This window comes from Lontra canadensis, unplaced genomic scaffold (assembly GCF_010015895.1).
Source record: "Lontra canadensis isolate GAN:19392208 unplaced genomic scaffold, GSC_riverotter_1.0 scaffold103, whole genome shotgun sequence".
NCBI lineage: Eukaryota > Metazoa > Chordata > Mammalia > Carnivora > Mustelidae > Lontra > Lontra canadensis.
In genome coordinates, this window is record NW_022631097.1 from 1,750,578 (window position 1) to 1,770,040 (window position 19,463).

Here is a 19,463-nt window from a genome sequence, read left to right on the forward strand (position 1 = left end):
GAAGAGTAAATGAAGCAAGATGGGATTGGGAGGGAGATAAACCACAAGTAACTCTTAATCTCACAAAACAAACTGAGGGTTGCTGGGGGGAGGGGGGTTGAGAGAGCGGGGGTTGGGTTATGGACATTGGGGAGGGTATGTGCTATGGTGAGTGCTGTGAAGTGTGTAAACCTGGCGATTCACAGACCTGTACCCCTGGGGAAAAAAAATATATGTTTATAAAAAATTTAAAAAAAACAACAAAAAAAGCAGAGTTAAAAAAAAAGAAAGAAAGAAAGAAATACACATACCCATACATGGACATAAACTGGAAGCAAATACAGTAAAATAGAAATAGTTTCTAGACAGTGAGATAATTTTTCTTAATATTTTAAAAATATTATTCAGGTTTTTACATATAAAGTATTGGTATTCTGCTATGTTATTTTATATTAAGCCAAACTATATGAAAATGCCTGTATTTATAGATAAAAATGGTATAATAATGGCAATTTCATAAATTGAACTTAACATATCTTCTTAATAGATTATAAAGGTATTACAACATAGTGGTTGGCTCCATCACTCAGAACTTACTCTTCTTATGCCTCAGCTTCTTTATACATAATATAAGACTAATTATACTAACCTACCTTATAGGGTTGTGAGGATTAAATGAGGTATGTAAAATGCTTACAAGAGTACCTGGAACATAGTAAGTGCTAAGTAAACATTAACTACTATATATTATTTTCATATTGAGAAAAAATAATATCTTACCAAAAAATCATCTGTATTCTTAGGAGAGAATAGAGATATTGATTACTAAGGAATCTGATGATCATTAAAGTATTTATATTTGAGTTTAGAGTTTATAATGTCACACAGCTTCTGTGTACTTGGTCCTATTCTATCCAGTCTGACCTTTTGTCAGTTGCTCAGAATCTGTTTGTTCAAGGAGAATGTAATTGATAAACAGAAATGAGAAGAAAAGTTCTGCTTTATGAAAGGGAAAATAGCTTAGAAAGATTAATTTACTTTTCATTTTATGTAACTGCTTAGTGGTGAGGTTGATTAGAAATCCAAGTTCTTGGTATTTACTTCTGAATTGATCAGTTTTTTTTCCAATTTTATTTTCCCAGGATGACCCACACACTAACTTAGTGATTGAAGCTATAAAAAATGATCATCTAAGGCAAATGGAACGTGAAAGGTAATATTTTGTGCCTTACCAATATAGATTTAATTTTTATAAAAGAATTGAATGTACATTCTGATTATTTCTCTCAAAACTTGTTATATTCAGTATATTTCTCCAATAAGGCTATTGTTTCACCATTTCTATATATTACTAGATTCTCTTTTTGCCTTCAAGATAATCATAGTCCTCAGGCTGACCCCAATTATTCTTACTCAATAACTCTTACTGTTTTCTTGTAATTTGTTTTCTCTCTGCATTTGGTGTAATATTAGAACTTTGCTTATATTACTTTTATTTAAAAAATTATATTTTTATGTATTTTTGCCCACCTTCCCAATTAAATTTCATGTCCCAAAGACAAAATTTTGCTTATTTCTTCCTTCCTTCAATATGGTACCTAGTCTCTGCCAAGTACGGTCTGAAAGTTCTGATATTTACTGTATGTGTATTAGGAGTATATCACATGGTAGAGGGCCCTTAATTATTTTAATTGTGGTTAAAAACACATAACATAAAATTTGCCATCTTAATTATGGTACATAAGACTTCTTGGTTTGGTAATGTTATGTGCATTAACATTGTTTTATAACCAGTCTTCAGAACTCTGTGTGTGTGTGTGTGTGTGTGTGTGTATGTAAGTGTTAGGTCATATACTAATTCTGTTTATTCATTTTTAATTCCAGGGTCATTAAGGTTATATTAATTTCAGATGTACAACCCTGTTCATTAGTCAGTGCTCATCATGATAAGTTTACTCCTAATCCCTCTCACCTATTTCACTCCAGAACTCTGTATCTTCTCAAACTGCAATTTTACCCATTGAACAGCTCTCTAGGCCCTGCCCCCAACACCTGGAAACCACCATTCTACTTTCTGTGCTATGAATTGACTTTATTAACCTCATGTAAATGGAATTACAGTATTCGTGACTGGCTTATTACATTTATCCTAATGTCCTCAAGGGTCATCCATGTTGTGTCATGTAACAGGATTTCCTTCCTTTTTAAAGCTAAATAATATTCTATTATATGTATAGAAGGCCCTTAATTTTTAGAAAGTTTAATATTAAAAATACTTCTGGGAAGATGCAGTAGACATAGTTTTCTCCTGTTCTTCTCACTAAGTACAAAAAAAAAAAACCCTGAAAGTTATATATAAAACAAATACAAGAAAGGTGAAGAGAAGAGGACAGATTAGGAAGGGAGCTCCGGACTTGAGGAGCAACATGGCAGTGAGTTCCCCTCATGTTTCCCAAACTTGGAGCTGAAGAAGCTGGCAATCAGAAAATGACAATGGTTGTATTAAAAAAAAAAAAAAAAGGCCCCAAGAAAAGCCTGCTTTCTTTAGCCAAAGGAAAAGGAAGGGAGACAAAGAAGGCTAGCAAGACTGAAAACTTTGAGACAAATACCACACACACACACAACACACACACACACACACACACACACAGACTGTAGCCCCACTCCCATGCATGCCAGCAAAAGTCAAGTGAGAGCCTAGCTTTCTACACCGATAAGGTTATAAAGAGGTACCCATACCCCAAAAGTCCAAGTAGGGAGCCAGGACTTTAATCTGATAGGCCCTTAGTGAGTCCCACCACTCTGTGGTGTCAACAGACAGCACACAGGAGCCTAGAATTCCACTTCATGTGACAGTGTGAGGAACTCTCCCTCTCTTTTGGTGTCAGAGAAAATAATAGAGGGTTAGAATTTTCATCATCATTCAATGGTAACAAGCCCACCCCACTGTGGTGTCAGCAGGGACCATGGTAGAAGCAGGAACTCCTGCCCTACCCAGCAGACACAAGGACTTCTTCCCATGTTGGTTGTCAAAGGAAGTCGTATTGGGAACCTAGGCATCTATTATCTGATGATAATGAGGTGGTGTCTCTTCTTCCCCTGTTGGAACCATGTCAAAAAAGCCAGCTGAAACAGAAAATTTAAATAAAAATTTGGAGTATTATAGTGCAGAAATGTCCCAAGTTTTGATCAAGAATACTTGTCATACCAAGAACCAGGATTCATTTCATTTCAAACCAAATGAAAAATTGAATCAGTAGATGCCAACATTGACACGACAGAGATGTCAGAATTATCCGACAAATTTTAAATCAGCCATGATGAAAATGCTTCAAGTGATTATGAACATTGGTGAATAGGTTCAATGGGAGAATAAAGGAGATATGGAAAGATTCAGTGAACCGGAATATGGAAAATAGAAATTACCCAATCTGAACAACAGAGAGAAGATAGAGTAAAAACAGAAATGAACAGAGCCTAAGTGACATCTGGGACTATAGCAAAAGATCTGCAATTTTTGTCATCAATGTCTTAGGAGAAGGAGATTGGACAAAGAAATGATGGCTGGTAACTCCCCAAATTTAGCTAGAGAAATAAATACACAATACAAGAAAGTGAATAAATACCAAAGAGAATAAACCCAAGGAAATCCATGTGAAGATACATTATGATTAAACTTGTGAAAATTAAAGACAAAGTCTTGAAAGGAGACAGTGAAAAACAACACTTAAGGGAAAGTAATTAGAATGATAGTGGGAAAGTCCTAATAACCTAAGCTCCTAAATTAATAAACTAGAAAAAGAAAAGCAAAATCAACCAAAGGAAGAAAAAATAAAGAATAGAAATCATTGACATTGAAAAAAAAAAGAAACATCAGTGAAAAATACAGAGATGATTTTTTGAATAGATGAATAAAATTAATAAACTTACAGCAAAACTGACAAAAAAGAACTCACAGCTTGCCAGTATTAGGAACAAAACAGGAGCTATCTCTACAGGCTCTGTATACATCAGAAGGATAATAATGGAACACTACAAACAACCCTACACCCACAAAGTTGACAACTTAGACAAAATGGACCACTTTCTTGAAAAACACAAGTGTCCACAACTCACCTGATATGAAATAGATCATTTGAATAGCCCTGTAAATATTTAATTTGTAATTTTAAACCTCCCTCCCTCCCCAAAAAAATCTCCAGGCTCACATGGTTTTACTAGAGAAATCTAAAAGATGCCTAAAAAACAATTAGCATCAATTCTACACAACTTCTTCCAGAAAATATTCATTTTATGAGGCTGGCATTCCCCTGATACCAAAACAAGACAAAGACAGTACAAAAAAAGGGGGGGTTGGGGAGACAATAGATCAATATCTTATGAATATAGATGCAAAAATCCCAAAGAAAATACTAATAAACCAAAAATACAAACAAAATATAAAAGGAATTGTGTACCATGACCAAATGGGATTTATCCCAGGAATGCAAAATTGGTTTACTCTGTAAAAAACAATGAGTATAATAGAGGATATCAATAAAGAATTTTTTTTTCCACAAAATCCAGTATGCTTTCATGGAAACAAACTAAAACACCTCAACAGGCTAACAATAGAAAGGAACTTCCTCAATCTAATAAGGACATTTATGAAAAGCCCAGGTTGACATACTTAATGGTGAAAAACTGAATGATTAGCCCCTTAGAACAGGAACAATATAAGGATATTCCTTGTCACTAATTCAACATTGCACTCAGGGTCCTACCCATGGAAATTAGGCAAAAAAGGAAGTAAGAGACATCCAGATTGGAGAGGAAGAAGCAAAATTATCTCTGTTTACAAATTACATGATCTTATATGTGGAATATCCTACATAAATTTTAGAATCCACTAAAAAGCAATTGTAACTAATAAACAAGTTCAGCAAGCTATATAAAATATATAGGAATTAGTACTATAGAAATATATACTAGCAATGTACTAGCCAAAACGAAATTCATAATTACATTTACAGTAGCATAAAAATAATTAATAAATTTACCAAGTGAAGTGTAAAATTTACACTCTGAAAAGTATAAAATATTACTGAAGTATATGCTAAGTAAATGGGAAGACATCACATTTTTATGGATAGGTACTTAATGTTAAGATGACAGTGCTCCCCAAATTATTTTATAGATGCAGTATAATCCATATCAAAATCTGAGCATAGGTTTTTTTTAGAAAGTGACAAATTGATCCTAAAATTCATATGGAAATCTAAAGGATCTCAAGTAGCCAAAACAATACTGGTGCATAAATAATTTTGGAACACTGAAAATTAAATTAAAAAAAAAAAAAGAAAAAGAAGAGCAAAATTGGAAGCTCATGCTCCAAAAGAAGAGCAAAATTGGAGGGCTCATACTCCAAAACACAAATCAAGTATATTAGTAGCATAAAGATAGGCATAGAAATCATTGGAATGGGATTGAAGGTCCAGAAATAAACTTGTACATTTATAATTAATAAAAGCACCAGAATAGTTTGATGGAGAAAAGATAGTCTTTTCAACAAATGCTGCTGGGAAAATTGGATATCCTCATGCAAAAGAATGAAGTTGGGTCTGTCTCATACCATACACAAAAATTATTTCAAAATGGATCATAGACCTAACTGTAAGAACTCAGAACTATAAATTCTTAGGGGGGGAAAAAGCAGTATTATTCATCTTGTATTAAGCGGTTATTTTTGTTTTGTTTTAATATCGGTTTTTTTTTTTATTATGTTCATCCAGTATTTCTTCTGTTTGTCAGCCTGCACTGAAAAGAAAGATCAGCTGTTGATCCAGAAGGCAGTTATGGCTTGCTAATCCCATTTCCTAGCCATGGTTGTCAACCTGACTTACGGACAGATTTCTAGTGTAGCTGTCCACTATTTAGTAGACTTTCATGGTATGTTAGCTTTGATAGGTAATATTTATACTTAAAAAAAAATCCAAACTCTTTATACCAAGTCTCTCAATAAAACTTTTTTGTTTGTTTGATATAGGAAAGCCATGGCAGAAAAATACATCATGACAGCCGCAAAACTCATTGCTCCTGTAATTGAAACATCTTTTGCTGTAGGTTATGATTGGTAAGAGAGAAATTCAGTATAACTGGATGGATATGATGTTTTCATAATTTATACTTTTATTGATTTAAGCTTTTATTAGAAAAGTAATTATGAATATTGATTTCTACTTATCAGGAAAATAATATGTGGTAAAATCAATATAAGGCATTCTGAAAGTTCTACTGTATTTTTATTATTGCTTATGTCATTTCTTAAATAGTAAGGTGTGCTACCATTCAATATAAGGATGCATAATTCCACTGTACAAATCTAGCCTGTATCCTCTTCCATTTTACTGTACCTTTTCTCATTTTTTTCCTTTTCTACCTGAAGTTTGTCAGTAGTACTGAAACTTTCTGCCCTGAGGAATAACTCTCATACCTAAAGGGGCTGTTGTCTCCTGATGTAATGTACTTCCTAAATAGAAGTTAGGAGTTTTGTTAGAGTTGGAAAAAGATTATTTATTGGATGAGTAGTGAATTTGTTTTCTTCGACCCAGTACAGGAATCCCCTTTGTAGCATCCCATATAGGTGGCCATTTAACTTCTGCTTGGAGTCTTCTGTTATTCAGCTTATTTCTGAACATCTTTAAGGGTTAGAAAAATCTTTGTATTGAACCCAAAATTGCCCCTCGTGGAACTTTTTTCTGTGATCTTTCAAGCAAACATAGACTGAGTCTATGACCTCTTCTGTATGGTACCTTACAGAGTTTTAAAAATCCAGGATACATATACATAGTTACAAAGCCAAGTACAGAAGATTTAACTATCTTCTCTTTCTTTCTTTCACTCGTCCATTACACAGTCCATTCTCTGTAGCTCTGAGCTTGGGTTTTGTTTTGTTATCTTATTTTCTAAGTACTTTCATGTTTCTTCTTGCTAGACATAACTTGTTTTCTTTAGCATATTATTACCGTCTTTCAGATGCTTACTTATTCCGTTTATTCCTTGGAGTCCATTCTATTCCTTGGAATACGTTGTCTCCCTGGTTTAATTTGTACTGGAGGCGTCACAGTTGATCCGTGATGTTTTGTTTTTATTGGTATTTCCAGTTCCTGGCTCTCTTTTTTTGCATTTTTTGCTTCTGTTGCAGACTCAGGTTTTCTTGGCGTTCTCTCTTACAGAATCGCTCTCTCTGCCTCAGTTTCTATACGACGGTTACTGTCTTGGCCTGGTGTTAAATATCGTCTTGGGGATTACTGCCATTTTTCTCCTGGTTTGGATCTTTTTTTCCTTGTTTAACACTTTATTTTTTCCTTTATTTCATCCTTAATTAACCCCTTAATTAACCCCTTTAATCTTTCTGTGCATGTCTGTAAATGTGCAGTTCTCTTCTTATTTCTGATTGATCATTTATTTTATGAGGTAAAAATTTTTAAATTTTAAGTTGTAACTTTGTTTTAGAAGTTTAAAAGCATTTCTTCATTGTTAGCTAATATTGTTGCAGATTAGAAGTCTAATAGTAGACTCATCTTTGTTATTTGTAGGTGACCTGTGTTTTCTTTCTGATGATTTTTAGAATTTCCTCTGTAGCTTGTGTTATTCTGAAATTTCATAATGGTATGTTTAAGTTTGTCTTTTTTTCTGTCTTCCTCCTAAGCACTCAACAGACCCCTCAATTTGTAGTCTGTTGTTTCCTTTCAATTTGGGGAAATAGTGTTATATTATTTCCTTGGTAATTTATTTCCTTCTTCTCTACTTATAAATTTCTATCAATTGGGTTTGAGACTCTCTTGTCACTTTTCTTTCTTATACTTTCCATCCTTTAGCTTTTCTTTGCTTTCGGGGAGACTTTCTTGACTTTCTCATCCAGCTCTTCCATTTAATTATTTTGTTCATGCATTTTAATTTTGTATTTATAACAGCATTTTCATTATCTTTGATTGTCTGGTTAAGGGGAGTCTGTGGGCTTTGCTTCACACAGAGATGGAGTGCTCAGTGATTCCCTCAGAGCCCTGCAGGCAGGCACCCTGATTCAGCCACCTTCTCAACTCATCTCCTCAATTGCCATCCCTGAACCCCAGTCTCACCTGGATTCAGTAGGGGCAGGAAACTCTCTCCTCTGCTGCTGCTTTCTTAGTGTCACTTCCTTTTTTTTCTTCTTTATAATCCAGTAGTTTCTCATTCTTCCAGAAGTTGTATTTGCTCATGTTTTGAATCAGAAGTTTTGCCAGTTAGTGCCAATAGTGATGAAAGGACTTTTTTCAGAGTTTTTTTTCTCTTTTCAGATACACAATTCCAGATTCTTTACTCGTTTCAGATATAGTGTGTTTTTCTAGAATGACTTGTTTTCTTCCTGACTAGTTGCCTGCCTAGTTTATAAATGAGTCCCTTAAAATGTGTCCCTATATGTGTACACAGTACTCCACTTGTGTTTTGACTGGTCTTATAGTACAACAGAATCACTGTATCCCTTTTTGTGGGCACCAAACTGTGGTTATAACCAAAGATTTCCTTGATCTGGGGGACAACCACCTCACAATAAATGAACTCTATTTATTTATCTTTAATTATGCTGAATAGTATATATTATTTGTTTTACTATTATTAAATCTAATCTGAATTCTCTTAAAGTTTACTAGGTATACATATTAATTGTTTTAAGGATTTTATTTATTTATTTGACAGAGACAGACACAGAGAGAGAGGGAACGCAGGCAGGGAGAGTGGGAGAAGGAGAAGCAGGCTTCCTGCTAAGCAGGGAGCCCGAGGCGGGGCTCAGTTCCAGGACTCTGGGATCACGACCTGAGCTGAAGGCAGAAGCTTAACGACTGAGCTACCCAGGCACCCCTACATATTAATTTTTAATGTTTTTACCTTTTCAAAAATATAACTATGTCTTTGCAACCTAGCAGTTGAGTGAAATTTTGAACATTTATCCAATGCCAACCAGTTTGACTGACATTTTCTACTAAATTAACATTTTAACTTATCAAAAGGCATTGCATTTGTCATATGAAACTTATGATCAAGTCCCACTAGATGGTTCTACTCATGTACAATTTTACTTTTACCTAAGTCTGTGATTTTACATGAATATGTTTCTATTGTTAAATGATAGCCTTATATTAGAAAAATGTTAGGTTCATTTAAGAAATGTTCACAAACAGCTCCCATGAAATATGAGAGTGAATGTATTCACATTTATGTTAAAGATAGATTCCAAGAGATTTTTGGTGTGGATACTGATATAATGAAAGAAGGAATCTAAGAAAACCCATTCTTTTACTGAGGTTCCAGATTTACCCTCACATATTGTTTTATCCAAACTCAGAATTTTTCCCCTTTATTTTTTCCAGGTTAATTGAGATAATTATTGACATATAATATATGCAGATTTAAGGGGTACAGTGTGGTGGTTTGATATCTATATTACAAAACTTTTACTACAATAAGGTTAGTTAACACCTCCATCCCCTCACATAATTACCTTTTTAAAATTCTGCTTATAAAAATTAAGATTTACTTGTTTAACAACTTTCAAGTGTATAATACAGAATTGTTAATTATAGTTACCATTTTGTATATTATATCCCAAAATTTATTTATCTTATTCCTGAAAATTTGTGCCCTTTAACCAACATCTCCCTGGTACCCCACCTCCCAGTCCCTGGTACCACCATTCTACTCTTTATTTTTATTGTAGGTTCTACATATGAGTGAGAATATGCAGTGTTTGTCTTTGTCTGTCTGACTTGTTTCACATAGCATAATATCCTTGAAGTCCATCCGTGTCTGAAAAGGCAAGATTTCCTTTGTTTTATGGCTAAATAATATTCCTGCATGTGTGTGCGTGTGTCTGTGTCTGTCACATTTTCTTTATCTATTCATCTGTCTGGACATTTAGATTGTTTACATTCCTTGGTTTTTATGAATAATGCTATAATGAATGTGGGGTACAAATATCTCTTTGGGTTAGAGATTTCATTTCCTGTGGATATATACCCAGAAGTGGAATTGCTTGTTCTTATGGTAGTTCTCTTTTTAAATTTTTGGGGAATTTCCATACTGTTTTCCATAGCGACTGTACCAGTTTACATTTTCACCTACAGTACACAAGGGTTCCTTGTCATGTCTTCTCTTTTTGTTAAGACTATTTCTCATGAATGGTTGTTAAATTTGCATTTATTGAGACGATCATGATTTTTATCTTTCATTCTGTTAATGTGATGTTCCACAGTTAGTGGTTTGCACATAATTGAACTATTTTTGCATTCCAGGGATAAATCTCATTTGACCTTGGTATTTATAAGAGCATTTGCTTTTAATCCTTTTAATATGCTGTTGAGTTCAGTTTGCTCATATTTTGTTGATGATGTTTGCATATAAATTTTCATCAGGGATATTGTCCTATAGTTTTCTCTTGCTGTAATGTTCTTACCTAGTTTTGGTAATGGGTAGTGTTGGCCTCATAAAATGAATTTGGAAGTTTTCCCCTTCAGTTTTTTTGAAAGTTTGAGAAGGATTGGCTTAGAATTGACCAGTGAAACCGTATATATGATCCTGACTGTTCAAATTTTCTTTTTCTTCTCAATTCAGTTTGGGAAGTTATAGGTTTCTAGAAATTTATTGATTTCTTCTAGACTGTCCAATTTGTTGGCATATGATTATTCCTAATATTCTCTTGTAATCCCTTGTATTTCTTTGGTGTCAGTTGTTTCTCCTCTTTCATTTCTAATTTTGTTTGAGCACTTTTTTTGATGAGTCTGGCTAAAGGTTTGTCAATTTTATTGATCTTTTCAAAGAACCAGCTCCTGGTTTCATTGAACTGTTCTGTTGTGGGTTTTTTTTGGTTTTTTTTTTTTTTTTTTAGTTTCTATTTCATTTATTTCTGCTCTAATCTTTATTATTTCCTTTCTACTACTGGTTTTGGGTTTTGTTCATTCTTCTTTTCTAGCTTCTTTAGGTGTAAGGTTACATAGTTGACTTGAGATTCTCCTGCTTCTTGAGGTAGGCCTGGATTGCTATAAACTTACCTCTTAGAACCACTTTTGTTGCATCCCAAAGATTTGGGGTCATTGTATTTTCATTATTATTTGTTTCTATGTATTTTTTATTGCTTCTTTGATTTCTTGATTGACCCATTCACTGTTAGTACCATGTTATTTAGTCTCCATGTATTTGTGGACTTTGCAGATTTTTTCCTGTGGTTGATTTCTACTTTCATAGTGCTGTGGTCAGAAATAATGCATGGAATGACTTTGATCTTTTTTTTTTTTTTTAAAGATTTTATTTATTTATTTGACAGACAGAGATCACAAGTAGGCAGAGAGGCAGACAGAGAGAGAGGAAGGGAAGCAGGCTCCCTGCTGAGCAGAAAGCCCAATGTGGGGCTTGATCCCAGAACCCTAGAATCATGACCTGAGCCAAAGGCAGAGGCTTTAACCCACTGAGCCACCCAGGCGCCCCTGATTTTTTTTAATTTTTTGAGGCTTATTTTGTGGCCTAATATGTGATCTCTTGTGGAAAATGGTCCATGTCACTTGAAATGAATGTGTATTTTGCTGTTTTAGGATAGAATGTTCTGAGTATATCTGTTTATTCCATCTAGTCCTGTGTGTCATTCAAAGTCCTTTTTTCCTTGTTGATTTTCTGGTTGGGTGATCTATCGATTGACCTATCAGTTACTTCCTTTGTGTTATTATTATCAATTATTTCCTTTATGTTTGTTATTGACCACTTTAAGTATTAGGTGCTCTCATGTCGGGTACATAAATATTTACAGTTGTTATATCTTTTTGTTGGATTGTCTCCTTAATGACTATATAGTGTCTTTCTTTGTCTCATCACAGTCTTTGTTTTAAAGTCTGTTTTGTCTGATATAAGCAATGCTACCTGCTTTCTTTTCATATTCTTTTGAATGATAAATGTTTCTCCATCACATCACTTTTAGTCTGCAGGTGTCTTTAGGTCTGAAATGAGTGTCTTATTTCTAGGTCTTGTTTTTTTAATCCATTCTATCACTCTTATGTCTTTTAATTGTGGAGTGTTTAGTCTATTTACATTTGAAGTAATTATTGATAGTTATGTATTTATTGTCATTTTGTTACTTGTTTTATGGCTGTTTTTAGAGTTTTTCTCCATTCCTTTCTTCTTTTGCCTTCTTCTGTCATTATTACTTGGCTTTCTTTAGTCATATACTTGGATTCCTTTCTCTATTTTCTGTGTATCTATTACTGGTTTTTGATTTGTGGTTACCATTAGGTTTGTGTATAACCTCTTCTGGATGCAGCAGTACAAATTATGTTGATGGTCACTTAAGTCTGAACCCATTATGTACTCCTCTCCTCCCCATGTTTTAGATATATGGTGTCATACTTTACATCCCTTTATTTTGTGAATCCCTTGAGTGGTATTTACAGTTATACTTATTTTTACTGCTTTTGTGAGTCCTACTTTTCTTATTCTTGCTTATGGTCTTTCACTCAGAGAGTCCCCTTTAACATTTTTTGTAGGGCTAGTTAGTGGTCATAAATTCCTTTAACTTTTGTTTGTTTAGGAAACGCTTATCTCTCCTGTTCTGATTGACAACCGTGATGGATGGAGTATTCTTGTCTGCAGATTTTTTCCTTTCAGCACGTTGACCATATCATGCCACTCTCTTCTGGCCTGCTAAGTTTCTGCTGAAAAATCAAGTTATAGCCTTATAGGGTTTCCATTGTATATAACTGTCTTCTTTTCTCTTGCTGCTTTTAAAATTTTTTCTATATTACTGCTTTTTGCCATTTTAATTATTATGTACCTTGGTGTGGACCTCCTTGAGTTGATTTTGTTGGGGCATCTTTGTGCCTCTTGGGCCTGAATTTATGTTTCCTTCCCCAGATTCAGGAAGTTTTCAACCATTATTTCTTTAAGTAAATTTCTGCCCCCTGTTCTCTCTCTCTTGTCCTTTTGGGATCCTTATAATGCCAGTGTTATTACATTTGATGGTGTCTTTGAATTTCTTAAGTCTCTTCTAATTTTGCATAACTTTTTCTATGTCATCTTTTCAGCCTGACTACTTCCAATTACACTGTTCTCCAGTTTGCCACTTCGTTCTTTTGGTTCCTCTGGTCTGTTATTTACTCCCTTTAGTATATTTTTATTTACATTTACTGTGTTCCACTCTCTGATTGGTTGTTTTTCACCTCGTGTTATGATCTTACTTATGTCCTCCAGTCTTCTCTTAAGTCTGATGAATATCTTTATGAACATTACTTTATGATCATTACTTTAAATTCTGTAGTAGGATTATTACATATTTCTGTTTCGCTTAGCTCTTGCTGTGGTTTTGCCCTGTTCTTTCATTTGGGACATATTCTTCTGTCTTCTCAGTTTGTCTAACTCTTTGTGTCTGTTTCTGTGTATAAGGAAAGTCAGCTACATCTCCTACTCTTCAGAGTACCGGCCTTATGTGCCTTGCCCTGCAGTATCCCCTGTTCACCAGAACCTAGCAATTTCAGAGATTATCTCCTGTGTATGATATGTTTACCCTGCTCTTGTGGTTGAGCCAGTTTTTTCCTTCAGTCCAGTCATCTGCAGGGGCTTTCTTTGCCTTTTATGGGCAGTTTTTGTCCCTGTGGTTTAGTGGGCCAGTCTGCAGATGCCTTGGCTTCAGTTGAGGCAGGCCAGGCATTTGCCAGAGAGGTAGTAGCACCAAACTACAGGGTGCTCTCCCTGTGTTGTCCCCGAGAAGCTTCCATTGGTTTGCAGGACCTATGGTCAGAGCAATTATCTGCCTCTTGCCCACTTCTGGGGCCTCCATCTCACTTATCTGTTTATGTTTCCCTCTCTTTGGGGCAGGAGTCACTTTGTAGTGGTGCTGGCCACTTTCAGAACTTCTTGCACACTGCCAGGCCTGTGGCACTGCCCTATGTGGGCTCTGGCCAAGAGTGTGTTGGAAAGTGCAGATCTGCTAAAGGACGGGATAAAACAGTAGGGCTGCAATACTGTCAAATTTTGACTACAGGTCCTCTCAGGAGGGGCCCTGATATTTCCAGACTAAGGCGGGCTATCTAGAGGGGTGGTTTGGCAGAAGCACAACATGGGGGCGGGGAGAGTAGGGCTGGCAAATTACATATCAAGTCCCAGAGGTGGGCATGTGTTTATGCTGAGGAGCAAGGGAGGGAAATGGTGCCTGTCAGTTCCTTTATTTCTGGAGGAGTTCCCCAGGGATTTATGTCCCTTTGTGACACACTCTGAGTTTTCTGGGTTATTTACACTGGCGGGGTGTTATGTATACATGGGAGGATGTGAGCCTAGGGTTTTCCTACTTTGCTATCTTCCCAGAAAGTCCTTTATTATTGTTATATTCATTATGGTGATTTGTGACCAGTGATTACAACCTGCTGAAAGCTCAGATGATGATTAGCATTTTTTAGCAACAAAGCATTTTTAATTAAGGTATGTACACTGTTTTTTTTTTTTTTAGACATAATGCTGTTTCACTCCTCATAGACTACAGTATAGTATAAACAACTTTTATATGCACTAGGAAACCAAAAAATTCATTTGACTTGCTTTATTGCAATATTTGCTTTATTGATAGCAGTCTGGAACTGAACCCACAGTGTCTCCAAGATATGTCCATATGTGAATTGCAAATATTTTCTCCCATTCTGTAGTTATCTTTTCATTTTTGTTTTTTGTAGTTTCTTTTGCTGTATAGAACCTTTTTAGTTTGATGTAGTCCCACTTGTATCTTTTTTATTTTATTGCTTCTACTTTAGGTGTAATAGCCAAAAATCAGTGCCAAGATCCATGTCAAGGAAGTTTTCACCTATGTTTTCTTCTAATTCACTAGTTTTCATTTCTGAATTTATTTATTTGTATCTTTCTTTTTTTCTTAGGTAGTCCAGCTAAAGATTTGTCATTTTTTTCTGTCTTAAAAAAAAATAAGCTCTTAGTTCTGTTTATCTTAATCTCTTTCATTTATTTCTGATCTTTGTAACTTCTTTAATTCTACTAATTTTGAACTTAGTTCTTTTTTTAGTTCCTTGAGGTATTAAGTTAGGTTGTTTATTTATGATTTTTTTTTCTTAATGTAGGTATTTATTACTATAAGCTTCCCTTTTGTAACCGTTTTTGCTGTATACCATAAGTTTTAGTATGTTTTGTTTCCATGTGTTTCAAGGTATTTTTTTAATTTCCCTTTTGATATCTTATTTGACCCACTGGTTGTTCAGGAGTATAATTTTTTTAACTCTCCATATTGTGAATTTTCTGGTTTTTCTCTTATTACTGATTTCTAGTTTCATACTATTGTTGGAAAAGATACTTAAGTATAATTTCAGTCTTCTTACATTTGCTACATTTGTTTTGTGACCTAACATATGATCTGTCTGGGGAATATCTTGTGTGTGCTTAAGAAGGATGTGTATTCTGCTGTTGTTAGATAGAATGTTTTGTATACCCATTTGGTCTAACATATATTTCAAATCTCATGTTTTCTTACTGGTTTTCTGTCTGGATGATCTATGCATTGTTAAAAGTGAACAATGCATTGTTGAAACCCCCCATTGTTGTACTGCTGTCTACTTCTTCCCTTAGGTCTGTTAATATTTGCTTAACATATTTAAATGCTGTGATATTGAATGCATGTATATTTACAATTATTCTCTTTTTGATGAAAAGACTTCTTTATCATTATATAATGACCATTTTGTCTTTTTTTTTTAAGATTTTATTTGTTGATTTGACAGACAGAGATCACAAGTAGGCAGAGAGGCAGGCAGAGAGAGAGAGAGAGAGGAGGAAGCAGGCTCCCCGCTGAGCAGAGAGCCCAATGTGGGGCTCAATCCCAGGACCCTGAGATTATGACCTGAGCCGAAGGCAGAGGCTTTAACCCACTGAACCACCCAGGTGCCCCACCATTTTGTCTTTTGTTACAGTTTTGACCTGAAGTCTATTTTGTCTGATACAAGTATAGCTCTTAGTTTTTTTGTTCCACTGAGTATCTTTTTCTGTCCCTTCACTTTGAGCCTGTATGTGTCTGTAAAGCTGAAGTGACTCTCTTGTGTCGTTGGGACTTTTTAATGCATTCAGACACTCTGTGCTTTAATTGAAGAATTTAATTCAATTACACTTAATTATTGCTAGTTGAGGCTATTGATAGGTAATTATTAATTAATTTTAGTAGTTAATAATTACTGATAGGTACTAATGTCATCTTACTATTTTCTGGCTGTTTCATAGTTCCCTTGTTTCTTCTTTTTCTTTCACTGTTTTTCTTTGTGAGTTGATGATTTCCGTAGTGGTATGCTTTGATTCCCTTCATTCTGCCTCTTGTGCATCTACTGTAGATTTTTGTTTACATAAAATATTTTATTGTTATAATAGCCTCAAGTTATTGAGAACTTTGCATACAAAACCTCTACTCTTTTATACTCCCCATAATTTTACCTTCTTTTATATGTGTATTTACCTTTTTAAATAGTGTACCCACTAACATTATTATAGTTGTTATTTTTAATACTTTTGTCCTTTATCCTTTTGAATTATGTGATTGACATAGCTCCGTATTATAATATTGCAATATTCTGAATTTGCTATTTAACTTTAACAATATGTTTTGTATTTTCATATGTTTTCATATTGCTAATTAGCATTCTTTCATTTTGTCTTAAACTCCTTTCACCATTTCTTGTAAGACAGGTTTAGTGGGAGTGAATTCCCTCAGCTTTTGTTTGGGAAAGTCTTTGTCTTTCATTTCTGAAAGAAAACTTTGTCAGGTAAAATATTCTTGGTTGGCACCATTTTTCTTTAAGTACTTTCAGTATATCATTCCACTCTCCTCAGGCCTACAAGGTTTCTTCTAAGAAATCTGCTAATAGTCTGATGGGGGGATGTCCTCTATATGTGAGGAACATTTTTTCTTGCTGATTTTAAAATTGTCTTTATCTTTTATTTTGAACAGTTTTATTATAATGTGTCTTGGAGAAGGTTTTCTCCAAACTTGGATGTCTGAATTTCTCACCAGATTTGGGATTCTCAACTACTCTTCTTTAACTAGGCTTTCTGTTCCTTCCTCTTTCTTCTCCTAGACTCCAATAATGGGTAGATTTCTTTCTTTTGATGATATCCCATAATTCACATATGCTTCTTTCATTCTTTTTTTTTTTTTCTGTTCCTCTGACTAGATAATTTCGAATGATCTGTCTTACAATTCATTATATCTTTCTTTTGCTTGGTCAGGTCTGTTGTTGAAGCTTTTTATGAGTTCTTCAGTTTAGTTATTGTGTTTTTCAATTCTTGGATTTCTGCCTTTTTTTTAATAGTTTCTCTTTCTTTGTGGAACTTCTCGATTTATTCATGTGTTGTTTTCTTAATTTCATTTAGTTGTCTGTTTTCTTAAAATTGACTAAACTTTTTAAAGAGGATTATTCCAAATTCTTTGTCAGACAATTCATTGATTTCCATTTCTTTAGTCCTTAGAATTTTATTAGTTTCCTTTGGTGGCTCTATAGTTTATTGATTATTCATGATCTTTATGTTGGTATCTGTGTACTTGAGGAAGTAGGTACTTCTTTTAGCCTTTATAGACTGTCTTTATGAGGTAAAGCCCTTTACAAATCAGCCTGTCCAGAAATTCTGGGTGGACTCTGGTGGAGTACTTGAGTAGACAGGTCTGTTGTCTGTTGCCTGGATTAGTAGTGGGCAGATCTTGTACTTGAGTACATGGGGACCAGTCTAGTGCTTAGGTCACAAGGTGGAGCTGAAGCCTAGTTTCCCTGGGGTATGCTCGGTGCTTGAATCTGTGTAATGGACTTGGGACCTTGGTCTGTGTGGGCAGACCTGGATCCTAGGTTTCCAGGCACCAACCAGGCATTGGGAACCACTGGGGTGGACCTAGCATCTAGGTCCACAGAGGCGGTTTTTGTACTGAGACAGGCTGGAAGCCTGGTTTTGTGAGAGCCAACCTAGAGTCTGGGGCTGCAGGAGTTGGCCTGTATTCTGCAGCCCTCAGGAGATGTCATGGAGGTTGGATTTGCAGAAGTAATTATGGCACTTGGGTGGACCAAGAACCTGGGTCCATGGGGGCTTGCTTTGAACCTGGGGGCTGACTTGGTATTTGAGATTTGTGGCTGCAGTAGCTAGCCTGGTGCTGAAGTGAGTCAAAAGCTTGGGTGCGCAGTAGTCATCCTGTCTCTGGGCCCAGTCATCCTGTCTATTTTGTAGGGCCAAAGTTGTTGCCTGGGAGCTGGCTGATGCTAGGATGTGTCAGGATTCTGGGTTCATGGGAGCTTGCTGGGAATCTGGAGGTTGTCTGGAACCACTGGAGCTGCTTTACCCATTGGGCCATGGACCTAAGTTTGCAGGAGCCACCTGGGGCCACTGGAGCGAACAGGAACTGGAGTGAGCTGGTAACCTTGGTTCACAGGTACTATCTGTGGAGCCTGATGCCTAGGAGCCACCTGAGGATGTAGAATCCTACAGGTAGCAGGATGGGCAGGATCCTGGGTTCATAGGAGTGTGCTAGGGAGCCACCAAGGGCATTGAGAGTCAGCCTGGTATTGGGATGGTCTAGTCTGGAGTCTGCAGTTAAGTCAGACACTTACTTTACTCAACTTCTCTTGGAAAGAGGCTTTCTTTCTCCATGCCAGGGTGTCTGGGCTCAGAGGAAAAATGAAGGGGGTCTGTGAATCTGTCTGTCCTCCTCAGTGTGTCTTTTCTTACATCTGATTTTCACCCAGGTGCTGTAATCCCTCACCTAGAATCCTTAGCTCTTGTGAAAATATTTTCATGCATGGATAGTCCTTAAAATCGATCTTTTGGGGAGGGTACAAGTACTAGAAATTGCTATACCACCATTTTGCTGACATCACTCCTCCAACAGTATTTTTAATGTTGCCTAGTATAATACTAGTTTTAGCCAAAGAGCATAGTGATATGCATAGTGATATCATAACTATGTTATAATTCATAGGTATTTTTAAGATTTCACTTGTAAACTAAAATGTAGTAAGTCTTCTTTTTTTTTTTAATTTTTTATTTTTTCAGCGTAACAGTATTCATTATTCTTGCACCACACCCAGTGCTCCATGCAATCTGTGCCCTCTACAACACCCACCACCTGGATCCCCCAACCTCCCACCCCCCGCCCCTCCAAAACCCTCAGATTGTTTTTCAGAGTCCACAGTCTCTCCTGGTTCACCTCCCCTTCCAATTTCCCTCAACTCCCTTCTCCTCTCCATCTCCCCTTGTCCTCCATGCTATTTGTTATGCTCCACAAATAAGTGAAACCATATGATAATTGACTTTCTCTGCTTGACATGTCACTCAGCATAATCTCTTCCAGTCCTGTCCATGAAGTCTTATTTCTTTATGTGTTAACTAAGTAGGCATTTATTTCTCTAGATAGAACTTGCCAGTTTTTAAAAAATATTTGCCTGATCTCAGATTACATGAAAGCCCAT

General features: G+C 35.6%; 1 protein-coding gene across 5 annotated transcripts in view; it reads left to right on the forward strand.

The window, feature by feature from the left end:
* IFT88 (intraflagellar transport 88) overlaps positions 1-19,463 on the forward strand; it is a 148,568-nt gene that overhangs the window by 46,146 nt on the left and 82,959 nt on the right. For all 5 annotated transcript variants that reach the window (XM_032838225.1, XM_032838228.1, XM_032838229.1 and 2 more), the window contains 2 exons: positions 1,122-1,192; positions 6,005-6,091. In XM_032838225.1, coding sequence (XP_032694116.1) covers positions 1,122-1,192; positions 6,005-6,091 — 158 coding nt within the window. The remainder of the gene's footprint in view (positions 1-1,121; positions 1,193-6,004; positions 6,092-19,463) is intronic.